Raw genomic sequence first — 25090 nt, 5'->3', positions numbered from 1 at the left:
CACTGACCGTCGTATTGTGTTGCTACCCATGTGTCAAAATACGATTGGGCAAAAGAAATTAATATTCATAAACATATGATATATTTAGAAATAAATTCATGAATATTTATATCCCCCGCCATTAGCATTATGGAAAAACTGTTTTATGTTATAAATAGACAAAAGTTAGTAGGATAATCTTTCTAAGGATAAGAGCGAAGCAGATGCAAAATATCACACTATGATTTTAGTAGCTATAACACAAAAAATGATGGCAGATAAAGAGAGGGAGGATACTGATATTATTTCTCTTGCTTTATTTCGCAGTGCATTTGATAACAGACGAAGTGCTCTATTTATAGAGCGACTCTCGTGACTACAACCATCAAAATACAATGATGATACTTTTGAAAGTACCAAACACTATTACTAAGTCTTTGGGCATTCTTTTGAGTGGGCATTCACGCACTATTTCTATAACATTTTCATATTATTAATCAATAGATAGAAGTGTTATATTTTAGCGGACTGAAGACACCGTGTAGCGTAAAGAATACACTGAAGATGCATATGGACTTAGCTAGTCAGACTCACAAGGGGCTCGTGGAACTGGTTAAGAACATTCACCTCTCGGAGTTTCTGTCCGAAATCCTACGTTCAATTTCCCCCTCTATAATTGGAAAGAAAAAGTAGTGAGGACATGGTAGTAGATAAACAAGTGGAAATGTTTGCATTTGTAATGAAGATCTGGTTCATATACATACATATCATCCCATACCGTAACGAGTAAACAAAATTTCTATCACATAGCTTGCTTGAATTGAACACATTTCGTGCACAGCTTTTCGGTCTAATAACCGATTGCCTTCGGCCACAAGCTGCAACGCACCAACAAAATACAGATACATTCTTCTTTCGGCCGGTAATTGAGATACAATTCAATGGTGCAGATAATCGTGGATTTATCTCCACTCCGCGTAGCATTACTGAAAGAACCGCAGTCAGGACCACGTCGCGATGACAATTCTTCTAGCTGTCGTTCGGTTTTACTTGAGGAAATGATCCATTATATGGCGTATGACATCTTCACCTTCTATATGTACACTTTTATTTTTGACCTGTAAAATGTTCAGAGTGCAAATTTGTTTCTTTAGCGTAAGGTGTGAGCATTCGGGTATGTGAGTGTGCGTGTGGGAGAGGGAGGAGAGAGAAAGAGACCTGAATGACACTATGAGCAGCAAATCTGTGTCTGCTGCTGTGGAAACTAACATCTACTTTTTCCCAGGACACGCGAGATAGGCCTTTCAATAATTCCTCTGCACAAAACAAAGGTGTTAAGAAAGAAATTATTTAGGAACAACCGACACCTCACTACGATAGAACAAATGAAAGTAAAAGGCAGGTAGCACACAGACGCAAACAGATACAAGAGCAATGAAAATTATTAATAAAATATAAGCAAATTAGCGAAGTAACACAAGCAGAAGAGCAACAAGAATAGACAACGACTTCTATTTACATAGAATTCAATAATTAGTATACTATTGAAAGTTGGAAACAAAAGAGAACTGAGTTGTTAACCTTCAAGCTCGTCAGAGCCACCATCCTCCGCTGAAGTAGGCTCACACTGCTCAGCGTCATAGGCCTTGCAGTGTTCTTCATAAACAATATGCGGATATTTTTCGTCAATAGTATTTTCCCACTGATAAGCAGAAAACTCAAAACTTTAAGCGAAAATCAGAAAACCTGACCTTAAAATTACAATTACAAAGCCATGCAGATGGCAATACCTTTGGAAGTTCACTATTACGTCTGATACATGATGTTTTCCAGCCGACAATATCTTTATAGCATTAATTATCGAAAACAAAAAAGTGAATAAGACATTGAAAAATGGAAAGTATATATATAGATTGTAGAAAATAGGATACGGTCATAGCCCACATTTGAATACACCACCCTTCGCTTAAAACTACGCAATGCAGACCTGTCAAACAAAAGACAAATGTCATTCTATATACATGAAATCTCAAGAAACTTCGGATCTCAATTTAATGTTTGGAATATGGATGCAAGTAACATACATGAAATAACAACCATCACAATCTTCTATCATGCGTTTAAGCAGTGGAGGCTTCCCATCGTCGTCATCATTAAGAAAAAGATGCCGACCTGTCCTCCTAAATATCAAATGAATAACTGCACTAGCAAGTTTTTCAAAGGCAGGCACACCAAAAAGGAATGGTACCTACACAAGGTGAATTAATTCATAAGTGAAAAGTGGCAAGTGCATATACCAACTGGGTTACTACCGAAGAAAACAACATAAGATCAACCTAACATCTATCTCTCCTGCATCCTACCTTAACTAAGTTTTTCACTACATAAAACAGAATCAGACAAACCAATACAAGCCAAGAATGTGATCAAACTTGAGACGTTACAAAAATTCTAGGAATTCCAGTACATTCTGAATGAGCAAGTGTTAAAGGCAATTGTATTACCTGCTTGTTACCCCTTGATCCAAGATGAGGTGTAGCAACAGTAATAAAGTTCATAGGCTCCAAGCCAGCTAATGTACTCCTTGCATCCTCTTCACGTCCATTAGGAGATGAATGCTCCGTATTGTCACTTTTAGGGGGTCTATACAGCCTCCCAATTGCATATCTTGCCACTAATCCTCCGACAGAATGTCCAATAAATGAGATCTTACATAGATTAGGCTTTTTTTGAGTCAGTTCGATAACCTAAAATTAATGAACTTGGTTAACAACGGTACAGAACTGGAAGTGGATGCATCTTTTCAGAAATGAAAATAGATCCAATAAATTCCACTATATATAAATACATCAGGTAGAAACCAACCTCCTCAGCCAATCGCTCCCCCATTACATCCACACCATCTAGAGTCAATGTAGAGACATTCCGTTCACTACCTGCAGCCGAATTTCAACCAAATTAATTAGATTGGACAAACATTATATTTTCTACAAACACTATCAACTGCAATCGATCACTTAGAAGTTAAGAACATCAACATTGCAGTAATTTCACTCTTTTAAAATTGTCTTAAAAGTTAAAAGAGCTAAAAATATAAGAAACAAGCAGCAAGGGCATCAGGATCCAAAAAGCTCGAACTTTGGACATGTAAACAGCGAAAAACAAAGAAGCACCACTAATGCAAGCAGGGATCCAAACTTAGACTAGAAAAGTAAAGCAGCAGGGTGATCTTTTCTCTGTTTCGAGGTTCTTTTCTTCCGCCAATCTTCTATGAAAATATTAACATTAAAAAGAAATGCTTAAAGTAGCAGTAAAGTGGCAGGTAACAAATCATGAAGAAGATACATTTTAATAAAAATGTAACCAACGACGGACGAAGACCATGGGACTTGAAATGATAGCATGTTTAATAAAATACAACCCAACAAAGCCTCACTAGATGAAGTGTATCGGCATTCATTGAATGCATAACACAATAGGATGTTCCTTACAATGAACAATAACTTTATCTGGAAGTGTTTTAACAAATTGCTCCGCCCCAAACTTCCAATCCGCGGCACTGCACGAGCAAATGCAAAAACGATATCAACATTGTACAAAACAGAACGGTTCAAATACTCAAACACACAAAATGAAGGAGGTCATGCTCAAAATCTACTTTAACGTACACACAACCAAAGCAGATACTTTCCGATTCGCCAAACATCAAACTGTAATATTTGCCCACTCAGCAAGCGTACATTCGTATAGTAAATAAAAAAAAATCAAAATTGTATACCAAAAATGAAGTCTTGGTACGACTAATACAGATTTAGAACTACCAATTTAACTAAAAGAAATCAAATTTATCATCAAAACAACATAATTTGTCAATAAAATCACTAGAAATTCAAAATTATCTATCGCAATAAGCAAAATCACCACCAAACCGTCTCAATCTCTCGATAAATCAAGAAAATTCAGAGTGCAGCTAAATCAAATCGTGATTATATAATTTTCTTCCAAGAAAAAAGATTAAAATATGAAATCGAAAAGTCGTACGTTCCCATAATTCCATGGACCATGACGACAAGATGATCAGCGGAGGAAGATTCTGACTCCTTCGAGCTCCAGACGTCGCGACTCCCGTTAGCCGACTCCAAGGAGCAGACTCCGTTCTCTACGACGCCGTTTTCCATAGCTACTACTGACCGCCGTTCGGCTACGGGCATTGACTGAGAACAACGGTGGCCGGAAGCAGAAAATCGGAAGCGATTGGGGAGATTGGAGAGAGGGTGAGGAAAAAGAAAAGGAGGAGCGCTTTTATGTTGTGGGACGTCGGAAGAACATATATATATATATTATATTTTTTGTACTAGAAAGGTAGATGTTGCAGATTCTAAAGTAAGTTTGTGAATTGACATCTTCATGGGTTTATAGTTGGTTTGTAATTGCCTTTAAAATGACTGAAAACGTTTTTGATGAAAATATTTTTAACATCAAACATTAATAAAAATTCAAGTGAATCTTGAAAAAAGCACTTTAAGTACTTCGAGCACTTTAGAACTCAAAATTAATTTCACTAAAAACGCTTTTAGTTATTTTAAAAAACACATTCAAACAAACTCTTAAACTACTTATCATATACTACTTGATTTTATAATATAATTCCAACTTTCTTCAGTTCATTAAGCTTAATAATATTTGTTCTTAATTTCCGAGAAATAAAATATAAAACCAAATTTTATTTTAGTGGATGAGAATTGTTGCATGACATCATAATAGTAGTTGATTACATAATCATATGATTCCGTTAAGATTCGTTAACGCGTTGTAGCGCGAGGGAAATAAAGGGGGTCGGGTCGGCACGCGGGTGATGTAAGATTTGGCGCTTCCCAAGTTGGGGGATTTTGGGAAGACGTAAGGAGAGAGATTTATGACCCATACATAGGATAGGATGATATATTATATATTACGTGTTATTATACAAATGATTGGATATATGTGCTAAAAAGTTAATAATTTAAAAAATAAAATTTCTCATCACTTGTATTAAAACACGTAATGTACCACTTACATTCCCGTCACAATTAAATTTTTTTCCGAGGGTCGATCGTAAATAGGCAACTATGGACAAGATTAAGTTTTGCACATCACATTTAAACGGTGGTAGTTTTGGCCGACCTACTTATTATTAATAGATAAGTTTAAATTTAAAAAATTTTATCTATCTTTTATGCTTATCTCAAAATTTAAACTCATCAACAATGATAGATAAATAATAAACATATTATCACTTGAAGGTGATGAACAAATTCAACCCGTGTAGGGTTGGTGGAATTAAAACATAAAGAATCTTATACTTTAATGAAAAATATCTTACGAATGATGTGATCAGATATCGTTTCCAAAGTTTTCTCTTGTGGATAGATCGTATATGACAGGTAAGGGAGCCAACTTAACTAGGCAGACAGGGCAATAGTTTGGACCTTGCTTGAATCTACAATTTGGTCCACTTTGGATTTTCAGATCCCAAATTTTTATACAAACGTGATATTCCAGCGTGCAGCACTATCCACTTATCCTCCTCCTCCAACTAACTAGGAAAACGACATGCAGTATGAGTTGTTCACCATTTGCCTATGGTGACCTATCTGTAATGGCTGTATTATCATAATTATTAATCAATGATCAACCAAATACCTTGACGCCACGTGTATGGACTTATCTCATATATGATGCCATCCATTGGAGCATTAGTCCACGAAAAACAGAATGAAATTTAATTACGTCACAAGTTATTGTGACTGTATTCTAAACTAATTTATCTCATGTTTAAAAAGTTGAAACACATGTCAATGTTTTACTAAATCTACAAAGGTCCTATTTGGAAATTCATCGTGCAGGTTCTCAAAGTCAAGTCAATTTCCTATGAGCACTAACGATAACTGAAACGCAAGTTATGACAGCATTCCAAACCAATTGAGTATTTGTCACATAGAAAATTTAAAATACAAAGCGGCGTTTGATTGATTTAGCAGTGTCACAGTGGCAGCCCAGTTATAGGTAAGTTCTAGGTTGTACGAAAGAAATTGGTCATGTGGGTTTAGTAAGTCAGTCAGTCAATTTCCATGAGCACTAACGCTAAACCAGAGAAATGAGAAACAAATGGGAGAGGGAAAGACCACCGTTATAGTCAGACTGTTGATGTTCCAACTACTACATAAACATTTTACACAGAGAGAGCATGTTAAACATTGAGAAAAGCAAACCTGGCTCAATCATCCGAGCTATATTCACTCGATTCTTCAGGAAGAACAGCGACAGCAGCGCAGCAAAACAACTCTTTATCCTTCAGGAGAAGACAACTTCCATCCGAATTCCATTTCAGATCAACTATGCTAAACTGTGGTTGCGGAGGGATGCTCACACAGTAGGCACCACCAGGAGTCCACATGTACAGATGAGAACTTCCCGTGCAAACAACAAGACGAGTGCACGTAGGATCCCAAACTGCTGCACGAATAGGATCTTTCTGCACCAAGATAGCAGCGAGTTCAAGATGGCGTATGTCCCATATCCAGAGAATGCTTGGCATGCTATCGTTGCGAGTACAAATATATTGGCTATCGTTGCTCCATGACATTAGACCTACAGCAAAACCTATAGCTTTAGCCATATTTTCATACGATGAACTCTTGAACAATTTCGAGGTAGCATCTAAGGGATACCACGACCATTATTCAAGCAAAATCCCTCACTAATACGTTGAAAGTGCATCTAAACTTTGCATTCCTGCGTACAAGTATATTATATTAGAACAGCTTGACTTAGTAAAAACGAAACCCTGTTCATCATTGGAATAAGTTTGCTACCCACAAGGCTGATAGTACCTTCCACATCAAGATCATCTATCCTCCAATCCGTTAAAATATTTCAATGAATGAAACTATTCTTACGCAAAGTCAACGAATAAAGGAAGCTGACACCGCTTTCCGCTAGTGAGGTTTCTATATTATTCAAGGGGAGTGGGAATATCCCATATAGTCAATATTTGACTCCAATATCGACAGACTTGTTACCACAACTTCAAGTTCCTCAACTTGCAGGATTTGTCCAGAAGTATGAATTGACTCAACCATTTGATGCCTTTGTTGAGGACATTGAATGTTATCTGATGGCTAGGCCTATGTATTTATGAACCCTCAGCCGTCTAAGTGCATCTTCTCTTGTCTGATGTAAAGTAGCTAAAACATAAACCAGTTTGATTGTCTTCATAGTTGACTGTTTACAAACTTTGTTTTCATTTGCATCAGACAGTACAAGAGGGAGAAAGGGCTTACCAATTCCTTGTTTGGGGTTAGGTTTGTCTGCAGGAGGCTTCTGGAAAGGCAAACTGATGGGCACTTCTGTAACCTCGTATCTAACTCTGACTTGTCCTTCCGAAGCATCTACTTGAAATGAAACAAAAATTATGCGGGAAAAAGAAAAGGGGATCAAATCAAATAAGTTTTGAATATTAACAGAAGGATTTGTGATTCTCCGGCCAAAAGGCGTAATTTATGTATCATGCAAAAGATGGCCAATGTGATGCAATGGCAAGCCACTCTTTGAGTTTTGCTTTGCAAGAGTAAAATTTAAGGATGTAGCGCTGTTACCTTATTTTCTTAGAATAAAATTATTCATCGAAGCTTATATTGATCTTACGTTATTAAAATTTTACTGTCATCCATCAACAGGTTAAAAGGTGAATGAAAGAATAAGTTATTCTGTGAGCTTCGAATACAAGTCGGTTCAAAAGGCAGAAATGAAATCTAGTAGATACAAACACATACCAACAACAGGAAAAGAAATCTGACCTAGCATACAAATGATACAGCATATTATTTTCATACTCTGAGCACCTTTTATAAGTTAAAAAATAACTGTATTAACATGGAAACATCATGCTTACCATTATTGCCTTCTGCAAAATCATCATTTAGACTTAGCTCGGACATATCAAGTAGCAGTGGCTCATCTACTTCCTGACATTTAGACATTATGGGGTGAGCAATCATCCAACACACTAAAAGAACATGATATCTCGCTATCTCTAATATTAACAATCAATAACCTTAAACACAGCCGCACAACAAGGAGCACGGACAGTAGATAGATGCATAAATTCAGCAAAAGTCTTCCAAGTCAAGTGATTTAAAACCCGCAACATCTGGTCATAACTACCCACTGCTAGAAACTGGCCACACGGAGACCATGAAACACTTTTTACACCCAAAGCACTTTCGTATGCTTGATACTTATACAGACACCTCCCATCTGGGGAGTATATCAGAACCTGCATCAAACCTCACCATGAGATGCTTCAAACTAAAACGTTATATAACTACTGCAAATCATTTTGCCATAACAAAGAAAAAAAACCGAAGTTCTCACCTTATATTCGAGAGGCGAATCCCATATCACTATTGCACTGTCATCTGGTGACCATTCAGTATCAGCCAAGTCCAAAGTGTCCACAGCAAATACACCCATTATTTCCCATGTATGACAGGACAGAAGATTAATATAGTCCTTGCAATCACGCCTTGTGCAAATTGCAGCAAATTGCCCATCTTTGGTGAACGAAACTCCCTTGGAAGGATGCTTTGGCCATTGCACATGTACACATGCTGTGTTTAACAGTGACCAAACTGTTAACCGCAGTTGGAAGTCTGATGTGGTAAGTATGTGACGGCTATCTGGGCTCCACCTAGCATAGGCAATACCGGCAGGACCTTCATCTATCTTACATGTCCATTCAGGTTGGGCCAGCGACCATGCTTGTATCATTGGTCTTTTATATAGACCACAAAGAATGTATTCAGAATCAAGTGCCCATTCGATGTAGCTTATCTTATCCAAACATGAGAACAACTGCACAACCTGCAGTAGAAATGACATTTAATTATATATCAGACAACTTACCTTCAAGATATATGAAATGGAGTTCAGCAATTCAAATTTTAAGCCAGACATAAGATGTTGCACAACAGCGCTGAATGTGAAGCATGCAGAAACCTGTTTAAACCATTGTTCGCTACAGCTTATGTTCAAACGCTTGAGGGTATATTTCTGCCTCCAAAAAGTCCAGAACCTTGTAACTGCTCATGAACCCTACTGTACAATTTTGTCCACGGTAAAAGAGTGATCAGAACGGAGCATTATTCCATGAATTAGTTCACCCCTAATTAGGGTTGAATCCTTCAGTCTGTATAAACTCTCTAGGTGTAAGAAACACTGAAATCATTTTCCTCAAATTTTCCGATTTACTTTTTAAGAACCTCAACGGAAACATGCCGCATGAACTCACTCAAGTTTTGAGGTTCTCTCCCAAGGACAGTCAAAAATACAAGAATACATAGCGGTCCAAAATTCGCTTTGAATCGCTTGGCGAAAAACTCATACTGCAACTACTGTGATCAGATCATCGGCATTAAACTAAGTTTCCCTTAAAATGAAGAAACAAAATTAAGATTTTTTTTTTACTAATTTCTCAGCAACCAAAAAAATTACAGCATACTGAAGCAACAACACCACATCTTGTTTGTCGACAGCTAAATGCAACGGCTGAGATCAACAGAAACTTAACCATGTACGTGCCAAACCCAATCGGCCCAGCTCAACTGTGCACCATATGGTTGCTTTTGAAAATGCAGAGAGATATGAACGAATTAGGACATTTGGACCATCATTTTCCTGGCATTTTCTCGGTAACCAAACAGAGCATGAAATAAATTTATTAAATTACAAAAAAGAAGCAAATTCGATAGCAGCATACCTTAAAGGAAAGAGTGTCGCGAATGACGAGGCGGTAGTCGACGGCGACGGCAATGTAGCGAGCATTAGGTGAGAAGCAACAAGGACCGGTCTGCTTGTAAGCCTCTGTGAACTCCATTCACATTCAGATCAAATTTCCGGACCACAGCACTCCCCGCTAGCTTATATTTCAAGCGTAGGTCCTCATATTAGCTGTAAAATTAAGTAATGCAGCGGTGGCGGTGGCGGTGATTGCTATTACTGTTGCTGTTGCCGTTGCTGGAGAGTGTTTGGCTGAGTGGATGAGATCTGCGAGGCTTCGTTTTGGAGTGAAATGTTGGAAGTTCGAATTTGTACTGGCAAAAGTCGATCGTGAAAGTTTCCAAAAAAAAAAAAAAAAAAAAAATCGATCGGGAAAATGTTGGAATTTTGGGTTTGAATTTCGAAACGGACGATGAGGGAAGGGCCGGGGATTAAAGTCAGTCGGCCCAAAGTGGTATTTTGATTTTTTTTTTTTGCGGGCCTTGGCGCTAGGACCTTCTGTTTTGTGGGAAACAGGTGTATCAAAGAAATTTTTGCGACATATCAATTGTATCAAAGAAATTTCAAACGTTTCACCAAGATATGTGACAATTCGATCCTATCAGCAGAGGAAGGGGTGATCCGGCGGTATCTCTTAAATATTTTTAGGGGCAGAATGGGAAGTTCAAAATGAATTTTATTTTTCTCTGATTTTTCTAATAATTTTACAGAAATATTGATTGTGGCAAAGAAATTTCAAACAAAAAAAAAAGTGGCAATCCGATGCTAGCGTAAAAAGAGGAAGGGGTGGCAGAATGGGGAGTTCAAAATTATAATTTTTTTTTTTGAAGGATCGATATAATCTATATTCAAGGAAGAGTGTGGGTTTAGCATTACAATCGACTAGTAATAATATGATTCAAATTTATCTTTGACGAGAACGATTTTAAAACTTCTCATTTATCAATGAAGAATAAAAAAAATATCACTAAATCATAATACTATGTCGCAGTTCAAAATTATAATTGGGTAAGGAAAGCGTAAATAGAGGGTGCAAATGGAATTGACCGAAAAAATGATAAACCCATTAACCGCCACCATCACCCGCAAAGGCGCAAACTTTAAAAAGAAGAAAAACCCTAAACCCCTGCAAAGGCGCCTCTGAGACTCTGAGAGAGTGAGTCAGCGTCCCCAAACCCAAAACCCTGAAACCTCCGGAGCTGTCCGACTCTTCCGCAGAGAACTCCATTGTTTGAGTATATCTTTCAGCTTCTAGAGAGAGAAAGAGAGGAGAGACAGACATGGCGACCTCGATTGCTGCTCAGCTAGAAGCCATAAAATCCGTGATACAAGCCGATACGGAGCCGTCGGGGTCGAGCAAGAGGCCGTTCACCCGCCCTTCCATTCTCTTCGACGAAAAAGAGGCTGCCGATATCGATGTCCACACCATTTTTTCCATAGCACTCCAAGGTCTCTCTTCTCTTTTCCGTTTGTTTCTCGAGAAAATTTAGAGGGAAAATTGCTGGTGCTCGCTATCGAAGTGGGCAAGCGATGCCTATAAATTGGCCTGTTAGTGTGCATTTTGGATTTAAAATTTTAAGTAGTCAATGCAAGCAACTTAATTTAGAGTTCAGTTTCTATTTTTTCTGATAAATTAGTTGAAACTTGAATATATGTTTCTCTATTTTCAGGTCTGGAGGTCCTTGTAAGCGTCGACGAGCGATTTAGAATCTATAAGAATGATTTGTTTAGCCAAAAAAGCAAAGATTTGGATAGAGAGTTGATGGGCATTGATGATAATAATCAGATTAATGCTTCGATTAGTTCATACTTACGGTTACTCTCAGGATACTTTGAACTGTCATCATCAATCAAGACACTTGAGTACTTGATACGAAGATACAAGTAGGTGTTCATTTCAATTGTTTTTATTTTCTTTTTCAAATAATTTATGAGTTATTTCATCACATTTTGTATCTGGGAATTTCAGGATTCACGTCTACAATTTTGAGGAATTAATTTTGTGTGGTTTGCCATACCATGACACGCACATTTTTGTTCAAATAGTTCAATTGATTAACTTGAGGTTAGTCAGTTATAATTCTTGTACATTGTCATTTGCTGAAGTTAACAGAATTGACTTGATATGTCATTGTGGTTCAGAAATAGTAAATGGAAATTTCTGGACGGTGTAAAGGTTTCTGGTGCACCACCGCCTAGAAATGTTATTGTCCAGCAATGTATTCGTGATAAGGGGGTTTTGGAGATTTTATGCAACTATGTAAGTTCTTGCAACTGTAATTGGTTGTTTGATTACTTTATTGTCATGGTTCTGTTTATAAAAGAAAAGTTCTTTTTAATGACTTTTTTTTCTTTTCCTGCAGGCATCCCCGTCAAAGAAGTATCGGCCTTCAAGGACCGTGATTAAATTTTGCATGGCAGTTGTCATTGAGGTTTTGGGTTCTGCTACATCTGTTGACAGTGATGTTGTGCAGAGAATCCTACCACTTGTTGTTTCTGGACTTGAGGCGGGCACAAAAGGACATCCAGAAAACAAGGTGAGGCTCCACAGATTGTCATTTTGGATATTTTAGCATCTCCTGAAAGTATTATGCAAACTGTACCAAAAAAAGTAGAAGTTATAGTATGCTTTCTAGACACATACAAGGAATAGGAAAGCAGAAAATATTGAATGATGGGATGAACTTTGATTACTTTGCCACATTAATTTCTTCCTGTCTTCTTGCTATGGGGTACCTCTGTGATTTTTGTTTTCTTTTTCATGAAGTTTAAATTATATATTCTTTTTGTAGGCTGGAGCCATGATGATTGTTGGTTTGCTAGTGAGTAAAGTTACATTATCTCCCAAACTAGTGAAGAGTTTGATTAGGTCAATTGCTGAAATTGCTCAAGAAGAGACGAAAGAGTTGGCTGATTTTCAGCTGCTTCGCTTATCACTTATGACTTTGATCAACCTTGTTCAGGTACTGCTTTGTTCTTATATGCAGTAGGTTGCAGCATTATTCCTGAATTTTGCCATGTCATTTCTCCTTGAATACTGTCTGATGTCCTTACAATAGATCATCTTTTTAGCTGGGTTTTGGTCCGTGTCCCTTAATCCAGTGGTCTTTTTATAACCCTATATTTTAATTGTTTTAAAGAAAAAATATATTCCTTCATTTAAAAGCGTTTTATAAGAGTTACTGAATTTCATGATTTAGTAATATGGTTTCCTGCTTGTATGTATACATTTTCTTAACTTTCTTTTACTTATAAGTTTCCATGAATTTTTTCAGTTGCAAGCTGTGGATATGTTTCCAATCAAGTGTTTGGAGATTTTTATGGACATTAGGTAGTTCTTGATTCCACTAATTTTCCGAACAGTTCCATATCTTTTGTGTGTTTGCAATTAATTTCATATTCCCTAAGGTTATTTTCTACTTTCGTTTGAAGGGATATTGCTGGAATACTTTTGGGACTGTTTAACGAGTTCAATATTGATAGATTCATTCTGGTGCTTTTGGATTCTCTAGTTGATTACAGGTGAGAATCCAATTTTGGCATTCAGTTATTTTTGTAGACATCTCTATTCTCCTTCCTGTTTCATTTAACTTATGATCATTTATTTGCAGTTCTTCTAATGAATCATGCCAGCTTGCTTTGATCTCGGTATTAGAGACAATTCCTTCTAAGAGTTTTGTTGAACATGTAGTTGCTAAGGTCTTATCATCCTGCTTGCAAAATTCACAGAAAATAAAAAATTCAACACCATCAGTATCAGGTATTTTTGTTTTGAGTTTTCAATTCTTATTTTGGTATGCATGTTATATCATTACATATGTGGGCATTCTTGTTTTGTCTTCTCTAATGTGCACATTCTTATGACTGCACTGGTTGCCTTCTAGGAAGCTGGACGAAGAAAATCTTAATTGTTCTTAGTAAGAAATATCCATCTGAACTACAGGCAGCAGTTCATAAATTTCTAGATGTATGTTTCCTACCCCTCTCTCTCTCTCTGTACCCATGCCTGCTTTCTTTGTTCATGTTCAGGGTATTCTGATTGACTTCTTGAACAGGAAAAGAATGTGAAATCTAAGAAAGGGGGCTCAGTATATGAAACTTTGGGTAAAATATTGGATGGTAATTTGGACACGTCACTAACTTTCTCGGAATCAAAAATTTGGTTTGGGTTGCATCATCCAAAGGTATTTTTGGTTATCTTCTCATTTCTATTTCTACGTATGAGTGCATATGCTGTCAATAAGTTATGGAAGCAATGTCCTGATGTAAGCTTGTGTTATTGTGTGTTTTTGTATTGTGGCCTAGGCTGATGTTCGTCGTCATATACTGTCTGCATTGGGCACATCAGGTGTTCTGGAAACCAAGGCTATTAATCCACAGGTAGCTATGTGGTTGCAAAATCTAAAGAAAATATTGTTCAATTTTACTATTGCTGCAACAACCAAGTTGCAAATGTATCCAGATTTAAAGATTTGTTTGTTTTTCTTGGGGAGATGCTATTATATAAATCTGGTAGAATTTGCTTTCTAATATTTCCTTTCCGGTTTTAACTGTTGATATAACCAAAGTGTTCAACACTTAAAACTGGAAGTGTTTGCGAGCAAAAAGGAAGGGAAGGGGGTGTTGTATAGGCTTGCCATGCATAAGCATTCTGTTACATTCAGTGTCAAATTGTCCTGCTTAGTTCATGATTTTATTTTCCTGTGTACCAGAGTTTTGTAACCATCCAAGATGCCATATTGCGGCAGCTTTATGATGATGATCTTACTGTCGTGCGGGCCGCTCTGTCCTTAGACAGATTGTCCACTATTGTAAATTCTTCCGATCTTGTTGAAGCACTGGATAATGTTCTTCAAAAATGTTTTGGTATTCTGATGTCATGTGAGTAATTATTTGTTGGATGCCTTCGCTCCATATTGTATTCTCTCTTGTTGAGTTTCCCATACTCTGGCATGCAAATATCTCATTTTCAGTCTATTTTCTTGCAGGTTCTTTGGAGAATACCAGTCTAGCATGTGATGTTGCTGTTTTATGCCTGAATAATGCTAGTTCTGATATCCATGATAATGTTGACCGTTGCAATACACTTGCTGCCATGATATTTCCTTTACTCCTTGCTCTGCCTAAGGTTCTTTCCTTTTTGTCTAAGACATCAAATTTAATCATTCTCCATTTCTCCCATTCTTGCACCACCAAGTTGAACTTTTGTTAAAAGATTTATATTTCACTGAGTACAGACACAGAAGTTAAATTTGAAAGCTTTGGAAATAGCTAAGGAGGTAAAATGGCCACTTTTTGGGAATCTTGCTGGCGTTTCAAGTACAGTGTTGGTAAGTCATCTTGTTGTTAGCTCCACCATGCTTGCTGTCTTCAATTCTCTTCTTCATTTAACAATGAGTTGGGTAAAATGTTAAATAAGCTTTTAGAAAGCTGTGTGCTGTGTATGGAGTGTGGTCTCTATTTCTATTTTGACTACCTTTTTTATGTTTTTGAGTTATGCATGGTTATTGATAGTGGTAAGTGTAATTCATGTGACATGAGTAACTCTGAAGTTGTAAATTTGTACATAGGCATCACAGCCAGGAAGGCTGTCCTCAATTAACATGGACACCATTACCGGTCTGGCCAGCAGGTTCTCATTGCACCCTGAAGAATTTATGCCGTGGCTTATTAATAGTGCTAATGCCTTCGAGTCGTCAAGGACACTTTTTTTCTTGGTGATGTTGCAGACACTTCTCATTCAGAAGAACAGTATGTTCTCTTTTTCCATTCCAGATCAGGAATCAATCAATCAATTTCTCTCTTGGGTGGACTTTTGAACCCTTTGTCTGTGTTTTCATTTGTAAATCTATATGTTGCCTATTGAATTCTGAATAACTTCTCCCTACTTTTTGTAATTCTTTTTGTTTTTTAGCATAATTGCTGGTTTGTGCTTCTTCTGTATCAATGTGTGCGTCTTTTGTTCTTGGTCTTCCTCTCTCCTTTCTGTTTTGGCACTTAAGATACTGATTCTATTTTTTTTCTTTATGCGTCAGAATCTGCTGAAACTTTGGCCTTTTTCGAAATTGGGTTTCCTGCACTAAAGACTGAATGGGAAGCATTTGAGTCTGTGGGTGACAGCTCTATAGAAGAGGTATGAGAAAAATTCTGGAGCTAGCCTGAAATTCCAACTTCCAGATCTTACATTCATACTGATGATCTTTGTTGTTTCATGTCTTTGTAGTTCGATACGGAGATGCTAAATTGGGATTGCAGAAAGTTCCTTGATAAGCTTGATTCCAATTTGAAATCACTAAACGCAAATATTCTCATATGCTTAGTTTGGAATTTAATGAAGGCATTTTTGTCTGTGATGCCTGCAAATGTCTCCATGGTTCGTGATTCCTTATTTGGACTGTTTCTTGAGACTAGTAGTCTAGTACGTTAAGTGGTCATGGATCCCTCTTGTAGAAAAATGGACATGGGTATCGTATCTGTATTTATTTGTGTTGTTACCTCTACTAAATGTGATAAATGCTTTTTAATTATTGCAGGATGATGATAAGAAGTGGCTTAGCTGGGTTAGGGACTTGTTTGTCTTTTTCTCAGTTTCTAAATTTAAGAAAGTTTTCAAAGAACACCTTCTTTACCTTGTCACGAAGTGCAAGGTCTCCGCTGTTTGCTTCTTGCCCAAGTTTTTCACAGAAGAAGGTGCACTGCTCCCTTTTGATATATCTTCTGTGACTTTTTTTTGCTTTCCTTCTTTTGGAACATTTGATTCTTTGGCATTATCATTACTCTGTATTTTTTTCTTCTGAAAGATCATCTTGAATTGACGTGTTGTCTGATTCATTTTACAGATGTTCCACTTGCAGTCCAAGTTGAAAGTCTTAATTGTTTTGCATATCTCTGTCGTCAACCAGAAGTTAGATTGCCAGTCCAACTTCTTGCGGAATTTCCATCTGTTCTTGTTCCATTGGCTAGTTATAATCAGGTAACCTCTGTTGTCTTTTCTCTTTTGTGATTGTATTTTTCCTTGGCTGACGAGTCAAATTATGTGCATTAAAACGTTTAATTTGGTACCTATTTCTTTTTCTGTCAAGTGTGTTAATTATGCTCTTTGTTTAGTTATGATACAAGCACTGGCAGTTGACTTGGTTTGCTGAGATTTATTCTTGGTTTGTACCCTTCTTGCAGGATATAAGAAATGCTGCTATGAGCTGTATTGAGGGGTTACTCACACTTTGGGCTCATGTTGACACTTCGAGCAAGAAAAATGGTATTACTTAGAATAAATACTTTCTACCCTTTTCCGATTTTGTTTTGACAAATGCCTAATCTGAGCTTGTAAAATGCCAGGAAACCATGCAACTTGGATTCATTTTCTTGGTAAGCTTTTGGACTTAGTGGTTCAGCAAAAAAGACTCATCTTATCAGACCAAAACTTTCTTTCTTCCCTTTTGGCCTCTTCGCTCAGCCCATCCTACAAGAACTTCATGGCACCAAAGAATATTGAGCTAAGGTGATATAGTGTTGTTATATTTGCCTTTGTTTAACTACTTTGCTCATCATCATTATCTCATCTTACATATTCATCTACAATGAGCCTTGCTTTGTTGCTTCTAACTTGGCTATTGAAGACATTTGACTTCAAATAATTTCTTCCATGTTTGAATTTCTTATGGAAAATGTTCGCTTTGTTATGTTGGTGCTGTGGTTAATCTGGTCTAAAGTTCATTCGCAAGCATGATAATAATGCATTTGATTGTTAAGTTAATCCGGATTTTTTTTGTAGGGTTGATCAATCTACAAGAGAGAAGATTCTTGCTTTCATTTTAAATTCTGCCCTGAAACTGCCTGATTATGCAAAGGTTTGTTTATTTGATCTGCTGTTACCTTTCAAATCCCGCTCTTCTACCAACTGTTTATAGTTATAATTACTCGTGTTTCAAATCAGATACATAGGATATAATAAAGTCAATTGTTTCTGGCAGCTTTCAATTTTATCTTTGCTTAAAGGAATGGGCAATGCCATTTTGCACGATAGCGAGATGAAGTCATTTTTATCACTGCTTTTGGAAAGACGCAGTCAAGATCATGTCTCCAGCCATAGTTTGTCAAAAATTGAAGTTCAGATACTATGCCATCTACTGGAGGTAAGTCAACAATGTTCTCAAAGCTTTGTTTGACTTTATGCATACATGCTTCATCTTATTTATACTCTGTAATGAGAAATTTGGCTTCTGCCTGTTCTAGAGCTGTGCTATGCCCTCTCCATCAGATAAGCACGTTTCAGAGGATCATTTGTTGGAGGCTTTGAAGGTGAGAAGCTATCAACTAGATTGTTGTGCATCCTGGTCTTCAATGTTAAATCCTTTTACCTTACGTGTATTGACATTACTTTTTGCTATTCTAGTTGGATGATTTGTCTTCAGAAGACCCTGCTGTTATACAGCCTTGTATAACTGTTCTGCAGAAGCTTAACAGTCAAATATACAGTGGGCTAGAAACAGAAATACAGGTTAACTTTTATCTATATTTTAGAATTATGCATGTATGTTGCTTGGGCAATATCAATGAGCTCTTTTGGTATTAAGAAAATGTGTTTAGTTATATCCAGAATTATGAATTTGAAGTAAAGATTAGTACATAGGACACTAATAAGGGTTAATTACAAACATGTGGCACCTATGTTAGTTCTCTCGTTGATATTCCCTGAATTCCCTGCTCTCCAGATGTAGGCACTGAACATTGACATCCTGTGAATTGTTATACTGTTCTTATTTGTCATATCACTGAAGCGTAGAGATTTGTTCATAAATTGGAGATAGCAAATACAGATAGGCTAAATTTGTCATTATTTTCCTGTATTGTGCAGGAGCTTCTATTTCGAAGACTTGTTTCTTTATTTCAGAATGCTAATGGTGATATACAAAATGCAACTAGAGCAGCGCTGCTGCGGTTAAATGTTTGTTCTTCTCTCTCCCTGCCTCTATCTCTTTTTTCTCTTTCTTTTTTGTGTTCATTTTGTGCTATTTGGTTTTGCTTTGCTTCACATGTTGTCAAACTAGCTATTTTCGACTGAAAATGCAATGCAAGAGATAACTAATTTTTTTTTTTTTAACATTCGTCAAGTATGTGATTGAGATTGAGTACTTTCTCTTGGAGTTGATTTATGTTTTTTCATTGAACCATTGTGCACACAACTCATTTGCATACATTTGGATGTATCAGATTACTTGCTCTACTATCATTCGGACACTTGATTACATAGTACAAGACAGAAGTTATGGTACTGGTTCAGTGCATGGAAAGAAGAAAATGAAATTAGTTGGTCATCCGAAGTCAAGCCAGTTCCATGATTTGTCATGTCATGGCTCTGTCCTTGGCTCTCTCCTTGATGTTTTGCTATTTAAGAAAGACATAGAGAACAGGTTTGTACTTTCTTATACTACCACTGTTTTAAAAAAACTAGAAAGCAAGGCCTAGATACCTTTTTAGACTTATTGCTTTCAATTTGTTTGTTGTAGGGATTCTCTTTTGGGGTCACTATTTAAACTTCTTTCCAAAACATTTTCCAATGAGTGGGTACACGGTGTTCTTGACCAGGATGAAAAGTTTATTCAAGTCCCTTCTAGCAAATCTGACTCCTTGAGCACAATAAGTTCCATACAACAGACATTGCTGATAATCCTAGAAGATATTTGTGCTTCTCTAACACATTCAGTGTTACTGGGGGTATGCTACGATATTTGGAATTTGAATTTGTTATTTGGAAATGCTGACAGTACCATAATTTTACAATGTTTTGTAGTTTGCGTTTCTTTATTTTAGTATTCTTTAATTTGTGGCAGGATGACATATTAAATGAGATTGATGTAAAAATGTTGGTTGAGTGTGCCCATTCAGCGAAAGATGGAGTTACTCGTAACCATGTATTTTCACTAATTTCCTCTGTCACAAAGATTATTCCGGAAAAAGTTTTGGAGCATGTACTGGATATTTTTACTGTTATTGGTGAAGCAGCAGTCACACAGGTTTGTTGATTTACTTTACTGCTTTTAACTAGCTAATATTGTGCCTTTGTGCCTTGCACTTTCAACTTCTGGCTTGAGTTCTGCTCTCTCAATGTGTAAAATAGTCATGGTTATTATGTTATTGTGTAGATTGACAGCCATTCACAGCATGTGTTTGAGGATCTTATATCCACAGTTGTTCCATGCTGGTTATCTGGGACAGGCAACAATGACAAATTGCTCCAGGTAATATTTCACTGTTTTCAATGGTGAAGTAAGCAACTTGCAATGGGGTTAATGTTCGTAACTAAGTTGTGATTTCATTTGCTTTTCAGATTTTTATCAATGTATTGCCTGAAGTTGCCGAGCATAGAAGGCTATCAATCCTTGTATACCTACTGAGGTACTATTGGTTTAAACACTAATGATTTTTTTCTTATTTTCTCTTCCGCTTATGTTTTATGTTCATATGCAGGACCTTGGGAGAGGCAAATAGTTTGGCTTCATTACTTGTCCTTCTCTTCCGTTCATTGGTTACACGAAAAGGATTATCTTGCTTTGAGAACACACATACTTCAGATAGCTCCACAGCCTCATTACAGAGAGAATGGGAATATTCTCTGGGTCTCCAAATATGTGAGCAATATTCGTGCATGATATGGCTTCCCCCTTTGGTTTTGATGCTTAAACAAATAGGAGCTGGTATTCAGTCGCAAGAACTGTTTATTGAATTATTAATTGCTATGCGATTCACCTTAAACAAATTGCAAGATCCAGAGTTTGCATTCAAGCTTGCATCAGGGGAAGATCCAGAAAAGATTCAGGTACCGATTTTGCACAAATGAGTTCAATATAACAAGAATGTTAGTTTAAATGGGCTAATTAATAATGATGAGTTCTGTTATATTGATCAACAAATGTCTACCTTATCGTTATGAATATTTTTCCCTTAGAAAAGTTGATATATTGTTAAGGGTGAGTAACTGTTTCTGCTGAAATATCCAGGCTACGCTGGAAGAACTCATGGAGCAGGTTGTCTCTATCCAGCAACTTGTTGATGCAACAAGGAAGAAAAAGAGTATCAATGTTTCTGTTAGAAAAGCGCTGAAGGAGTGCATGCATACTGTATTAAGGATGATTACAGTGGTCATGATCCCCCACACACACTTCAGTGGTATCACTAAGTTGCTTGGCCATAGAGATAGAAATGTGGCAAAGAAGGTACTTATTGGATTCTACTTCTAGGACTTATAGATGACTATATGCATGCATACATATTACATACATATATCTGTCTCTATATTTATATGAAAAAGATGAGTAGGATTTTGATGCTGCTTAGTATAATAATACATCATTGACAACTGAGTTAAAACTGCAATTTGTGTGACTGTACATTTTAGGCACTTGTTTCTGCTTTTACTGTGGCTTGACAAAATTGGAAATCTTGTAAAAAATGATTCCGCCTGAAATTGTAAACAGTAGGACTTCATCATAGTCAATAACGGGATACTTGATAATGGTTTTCGTCGCAAGAAAATCTTGAAACAACATGCACAAAGGGAGATATTCTGGTACTACTGATGAAATTCCCTGTTCTGCACTGCCAGTGTAATCATGTCATGATATAGATTAGCAGTCGGATAGTGGTTATTGGTCTATTAATATAGTCTTTGCTTACATGTGCCTTGTAATAACAATTTGAATTATGATAGGTAGTTGTTATTTTTTTCACATTAAGTTCAATTTTTGGCAGGCACTTGGACTGTTGTGTGAAACAGTTGGGAAGAATGACATGGTCCGACCAAAGCAAAAACATAAATCCATTTCCAGTGATCGGTGGCAGCATCTAGATGAGAATTCTCTTGAATCGTTTCGCAGTTTGTGTTTGAAAATTGTTCAGTTAATTGATAATTCATCAGATGATAAGGAAGTCTCCTTGAAGGTGGCAGCGGCTTTGGCTCTAGAAGTTCTGGCCCATAGGTTTTCTTCTAATCATTCCATCTTCAATGAGTGTCTACCATATGTTACAAAAAATATTAGTATGCACAACTTGGCAGTGTCCTCTAGCTGCCTTCAAGCAACTGGTGCTTTGATTAATGTGCTCGGCCCCAGGGCACTCTCTGAGCTTCCTCACATAATGGAAAATTTGATTAGGATTTCTCGCAAAATGTTTTTATCTTCAGATATGAAAACCATATCTGGTGTGGATGGCACGGATATTGCATTACAGATACCAAAGGAATCTCTTATTTTATCAATTCTAGTCACTCTGGAGGCTGTTGTGGTTAAGCTAGGAGGTTTCTTGAACCCATATCTTGAAGAAATTACAAGAATTATAGTGCTTGATCTTGATTATGCGTCAGGGTCTGATCCGAAGCTGAAAATGAAAGCTGACTCAGTACGAAGGCTCATCACTGAGAATATCCCTGTAAGCATCTTAATAATTTTTACCGTCAATTAGTTATTTTTCTCTGTTGCTTATAGTAAAAAGATTTTACACTTTGTTGTGTCATCTTTCTTTATATCAATTCGGGTTCTGTTATCCAGGTTCGACTTGCCCTACCGCCTTTGCTGAAAATATACTCTAGTACGGTTGAGTCTGGTGATTCGAGCTTAGCAGTTTATTTTGGAATGCTGGAAAACTTGATTGGGAGAATGGATAGATCATCTGTTAGTGGTTACCATGCTAAGATCTTTGACCTCTGCTTGCTTGCTCTTGATCTACGTTGCCAACATCCTGCATCGGTTCAGAAAATTGATGATGTAGAGAAGATTGTGTTCAATGCAATGATTGCTCTCACTATGAAACTCACTGAAAGCTTGTTCAAGCCTCTTTTCATTAGGAGTATTGATTGGGCAGAGTCAGATGTGGAAGATATTGCATGTCCAGGAAATATATCTAGGGCTATATCTTTCTATGGTCTGGTAAATAAACTTGCTGAGAACCATCGGTGAGTCAGTTCTTCCTGTTTGTGCTTACAATAGCCATAAGTTACTTATATTTGTTGTAGTGATTTGATTGCCCTTGTGTATGTCTGTGTCTATCCGTGGTGCCAATCTGTGAATTTGGTTTATAATTAGGGCCCTTGATTTCAGAGATTAGCTTGAATATATGATGAATGACTGCGACGAGGAATGGTTATTTTCTCCACATTGCATTTTGTGCGTTCTTGTTGGTAAAAATTGGTATTAATTGGATTCAGCTGGTCTATGATGATCTAACTTTCTGCATCTTAGGATTGATCATTGAATCACCTTTTTAAAGTCTTATTTTGTTTGATTTCCTTATTATTTAGGGGGCTGATAATTCAAGTGAATTCATGCTTTATTTTATGTTAAATCTCATTTAAACTGCAGATCTCTTTTTGTTCCTTACTTCAAATACTTGGTGGAGGGTTGTGTGCGTTACCTTACTGTTTCTGGAGATGCAAATACTTCTGGTTCAATACGAAAAAAGAAGGCTAAGATTCAGGAAGGGAAGGACAACAGTATGTTGCTTGGAAATTGGCATCTCAGGGCTTTGGTGTTATCGTCTTTGCACAAGTGTTTTCTTTATGATACTGGAAGCCTGAAATTTTTGGACTCTTCAAATTTTCAGGTCAGTCCATTTTTTGTTTTCCTGCAAATTTGGTACACAAGGATAAGTAATGTGTATACTTTCCTTGTTTATATTGGATGTCGTTGATCCCTAATTGATAGTCAGGACTCAGGAGAGATAAAAGAAGGGGAAAGGGGAATTTTTAATGGAGAGAACCTTTAATTAAAAATATTTTTTCGAAAATTTCAACCATTTTTTCTTTTAATCTCTCCACTTGTATTCAGTTGGTGATGATGTGAATAAGAGCTTGACATCCTTTTATTATTTTTCTCTCTGTCTCTCAGCATTTTGTCATGTATTCTGGCAAAACTGTTTAGAAAGTGATGCACACGTCTATAGGTTCCTTTTAGTATAGATGAAGAAAACAGAAACTTTTTATGTTTCTTCAGCGTGCTGTATGCTACTATGTTACTGTCTCACACTCAGTTTATGAATTTGTATGTGTTCTTGGTCTTCTACCAAGAATTTTCATTTCAGTTGTTGGAACCAACCTTTCCTTTAGGCTTGACTTGAGCCTCTTCTTGACCTTGGAATGAATGATAGCGTCTCGAAGACACGCTGCTTTTCAGAATTTTGAAGTGTCATTATGTTCTGCCATCATTTCTGTTATTTATTAAAGCCGCTTGTATTTGCAGGTTCTTCTGAAACCCATTGTTTCACAGCTTGTCGCTGAACCACCATCATCTCTAGAAGAGCATCCAGACATACCATCCGTAGAGGAAGTTGATAATTTATTGGTTGTTTGTATTGGTCAAATGGCTGTGACTGCAGGAAGTGACCTTTTATGGAAGCCCTTGAATTATGAGGTGATTTTCCTTTTCATGATATTTTACGCTTATATACACAAATCTCTACTTCGATCTTGTCTTTGTCACCGTACACATTCATATGAAGTTGGACTTTACCTAGGTTTCTTAAGGTAGCCGAACACTTGGTTGTTCTAGTCTTTTCAATTTTCTCTCTTTTAGTTCAAAGATTAAGCTTCTCTTCCTACATGTTTGTGTGTGTCCTTACGCTTTTATATTGTGAATCCAGGTGCTGATGCAGACGCGCAGCGACAAGGTCCGGACCCGAATTTTGGGCCTGAGAATTGTTAAGTTTTTATTGGAGCATCTGAGAGAAGAGTATCTGGTATTCCTGCCTGAGACCATTCCGATCTTGGGAGAATTGCTCGAGGATGTGGAGCTCCCTGTTAAATCTCTTGCACAGTCGATTCTCAAGGATATGGAGACCATGAGTGGTGAAAGCCTCAGGGAGTATCTGTGAATGCAGTTCATACGCTGACGTTGGCCGAGCTTTTTCGCATTCCAGTGGTCGTTTTGCTCTGTTTACCGACGCCTACGCAGGATCCCTCATCTTAGGAACGCATTTACTTGCGGTCTGAGCGGAACCGTAAAAGTTTTGACGTTTTAGTTTACAGAATGGTTCGGACAGCACCCGAATTATAGATGGTGGTGGTGTATGTATAGAGGCGCAGCCCGCAGGCTGAGCCGTTGAAATTTTGTAGTTTTATTTGCATATAGTTTTCAAAGTTAGTATTTGCTTCTTTGCAATTCTCTTGGCAACCGCTTTATCTAGTCTATCTTTATTACCATTTACTTTACGCACTGCATAGGGCAATCTGCTCAGGTACAACTCGTTTGGAAGTGCTTTTAAAAAGATTGAAAGCGTTTTAGAAAAATATTTTTGGGTTTCA

The 25090-nt window shown here is 37.1% G+C and overlaps 3 protein-coding genes across 8 annotated transcripts; 1 reads left to right on the top strand and 2 right to left on the bottom strand.

Moving 5' to 3' along the window:
* Positions 1-686: 686 nt before the first annotated feature.
* On the bottom strand, positions 687-4300 carry LOC137720486 (lipid droplet phospholipase 1-like). 4 transcript variants are annotated; one of them, XR_015961970.1, is made up of 10 exons: positions 4021-4300; positions 3471-3538; positions 2845-2915; positions 2484-2726; positions 2064-2227; positions 1911-1966; positions 1770-1822; positions 1561-1635; positions 1198-1295; positions 687-1097 (listed from the first exon to the last, which is right to left on the bottom strand). XR_015961970.1 is itself a non-coding variant. In XM_068459562.2 (10 exons), exons 1-10 carry the CDS (start codon positions 4188-4190, stop codon positions 1026-1028), a joined length of 1116 nt encoding a protein of 371 aa, XP_068315663.2. In that variant the 5' UTR covers positions 4191-4300; the 3' UTR covers positions 687-1025. The 4 variants fall into 4 exon arrangements, 2 of the variants coding, with proteins under 2 accessions (XP_068315663.2, XP_088549344.1); XM_068459562.2 differs by having other exon boundaries at positions 1561-1681; XR_015961969.1 differs by having other exon boundaries at positions 959-1097; positions 1731-1822.
* A 1763-nt stretch (positions 4301-6063) lies between these two features.
* On the bottom strand, positions 6064-10140 carry LOC137721248 (Transducin/WD40 repeat-like superfamily protein). 2 transcript variants are annotated; one of them, XM_068460349.2, is made up of 6 exons: positions 9779-10140; positions 8395-8883; positions 8075-8296; positions 7913-7985; positions 7302-7409; positions 6064-6609 (listed from the first exon to the last, which is right to left on the bottom strand). In XM_068460349.2, the coding sequence occupies exons 1-6, from the start codon at positions 9893-9895 to the stop codon at positions 6236-6238; spliced, it is 1383 nt and encodes a 460-aa protein (XP_068316450.2). In that variant the 5' UTR covers positions 9896-10140; the 3' UTR covers positions 6064-6235. The 2 variants fall into 2 exon arrangements, with proteins under 2 accessions (XP_068316450.2, XP_088549343.1); XM_088693217.1 differs by having other exon boundaries at positions 7302-7412; positions 9779-10082.
* A 723-nt stretch (positions 10141-10863) lies between these two features.
* Positions 10864-24947, top strand: LOC137720726 (uncharacterized protein At3g06530-like). Of its 2 annotated transcripts, none has more exons than XM_088693211.1 (39): positions 10864-11247; positions 11469-11682; positions 11768-11863; positions 11941-12058; positions 12162-12335; positions 12591-12761; positions 13074-13129; positions 13231-13320; positions 13410-13558; positions 13683-13765; positions 13854-13982; positions 14104-14178; positions 14511-14679; positions 14787-14926; positions 15036-15128; positions 15369-15549; positions 15834-15931; positions 16022-16171; positions 16332-16488; positions 16638-16771; positions 16975-17044; positions 17137-17299; positions 17573-17648; positions 17772-17933; positions 18034-18099; positions 18194-18298; positions 18656-18745; positions 19012-19211; positions 19308-19515; positions 19632-19814; positions 19944-20039; positions 20129-20196; positions 20269-20617; positions 20799-21014; positions 21550-22224; positions 22344-22747; positions 23154-23394; positions 24030-24200; positions 24430-24947. In XM_088693211.1, the coding sequence occupies exons 1-39, from the start codon at positions 11079-11081 to the stop codon at positions 24658-24660; spliced, it is 6420 nt and encodes a 2139-aa protein (XP_088549337.1). In that variant the 5' UTR covers positions 10864-11078; the 3' UTR covers positions 24661-24947. The 2 variants fall into 2 exon arrangements, with proteins under 2 accessions (XP_088549337.1, XP_088549335.1); XM_088693209.1 differs by having other exon boundaries at positions 16975-17056.
* The last annotated feature ends 143 nt before the right edge of the window (positions 24948-25090 follow it).

Source organism: Pyrus communis, chromosome 1, assembly GCF_041283825.1.
Source record: "Pyrus communis isolate YQ-2024b chromosome 1, ASM4128382v1, whole genome shotgun sequence".
Lineage (NCBI taxonomy): Eukaryota > Viridiplantae > Streptophyta > Magnoliopsida > Rosales > Rosaceae > Pyrus > Pyrus communis.
The sequence above is the reverse complement of the archived record's forward strand: the minus strand, read 5'-3'. Positions and strand labels throughout refer to the sequence as shown.

Bases quoted from the DNA above. Each gene is read 5' to 3' on its own strand.
- LOC137721248 (XM_088693217.1), bottom strand. From the start codon at position 9,895: ATGGAGTTCACAGAGGCTTACAAGCAGACCGGTCCTTGTTGCTTCTCA. The intron at 8,297-8,394 runs GTGAGAACTTCG...GGTTTGATGCAG, and splicing joins ATTCGCCTCTCGAATATAAG to GTTCTGATATACTCCCCAGA. The intron at 6,610-7,301 runs GTAAGCCCTTTC...GTTTTGCTGTAG, and splicing joins TAACCCCAAACAAGGAATTG to GTCTAATGTCATGGAGCAAC.
- LOC137720486 (XM_068459562.2), bottom strand. From the start codon at position 4,190: ATGCCCGTAGCCGAACGGCGGTCAGTAGTAGCTATGGAAAACGGCGTC. The intron at 2,727-2,844 runs GTTGGTTTCTAC...CATTAATTTTAG, and splicing joins GGGAGCGATTGGCTGAGGAG to GTTATCGAACTGACTCAAAA. The intron at 1,823-1,910 runs GTATCCTATTTT...AATGCTATAAAG, and splicing joins TTCAAATGTGGGCTATGACC to ATATTGTCGGCTGGAAAACA.
- LOC137720726 (XM_088693209.1), top strand. From the start codon at position 11,079: ATGGCGACCTCGATTGCTGCTCAGCTAGAAGCCATAAAATCCGTGATA. The intron at 17,300-17,572 runs GTGATATAGTGT...TTTTTTTTGTAG, and splicing joins CCAAAGAATATTGAGCTAAG to GGTTGATCAATCTACAAGAG. The intron at 17,934-18,033 runs GTAAGTCAACAA...TGCCTGTTCTAG, and splicing joins TACTATGCCATCTACTGGAG to AGCTGTGCTATGCCCTCTCC.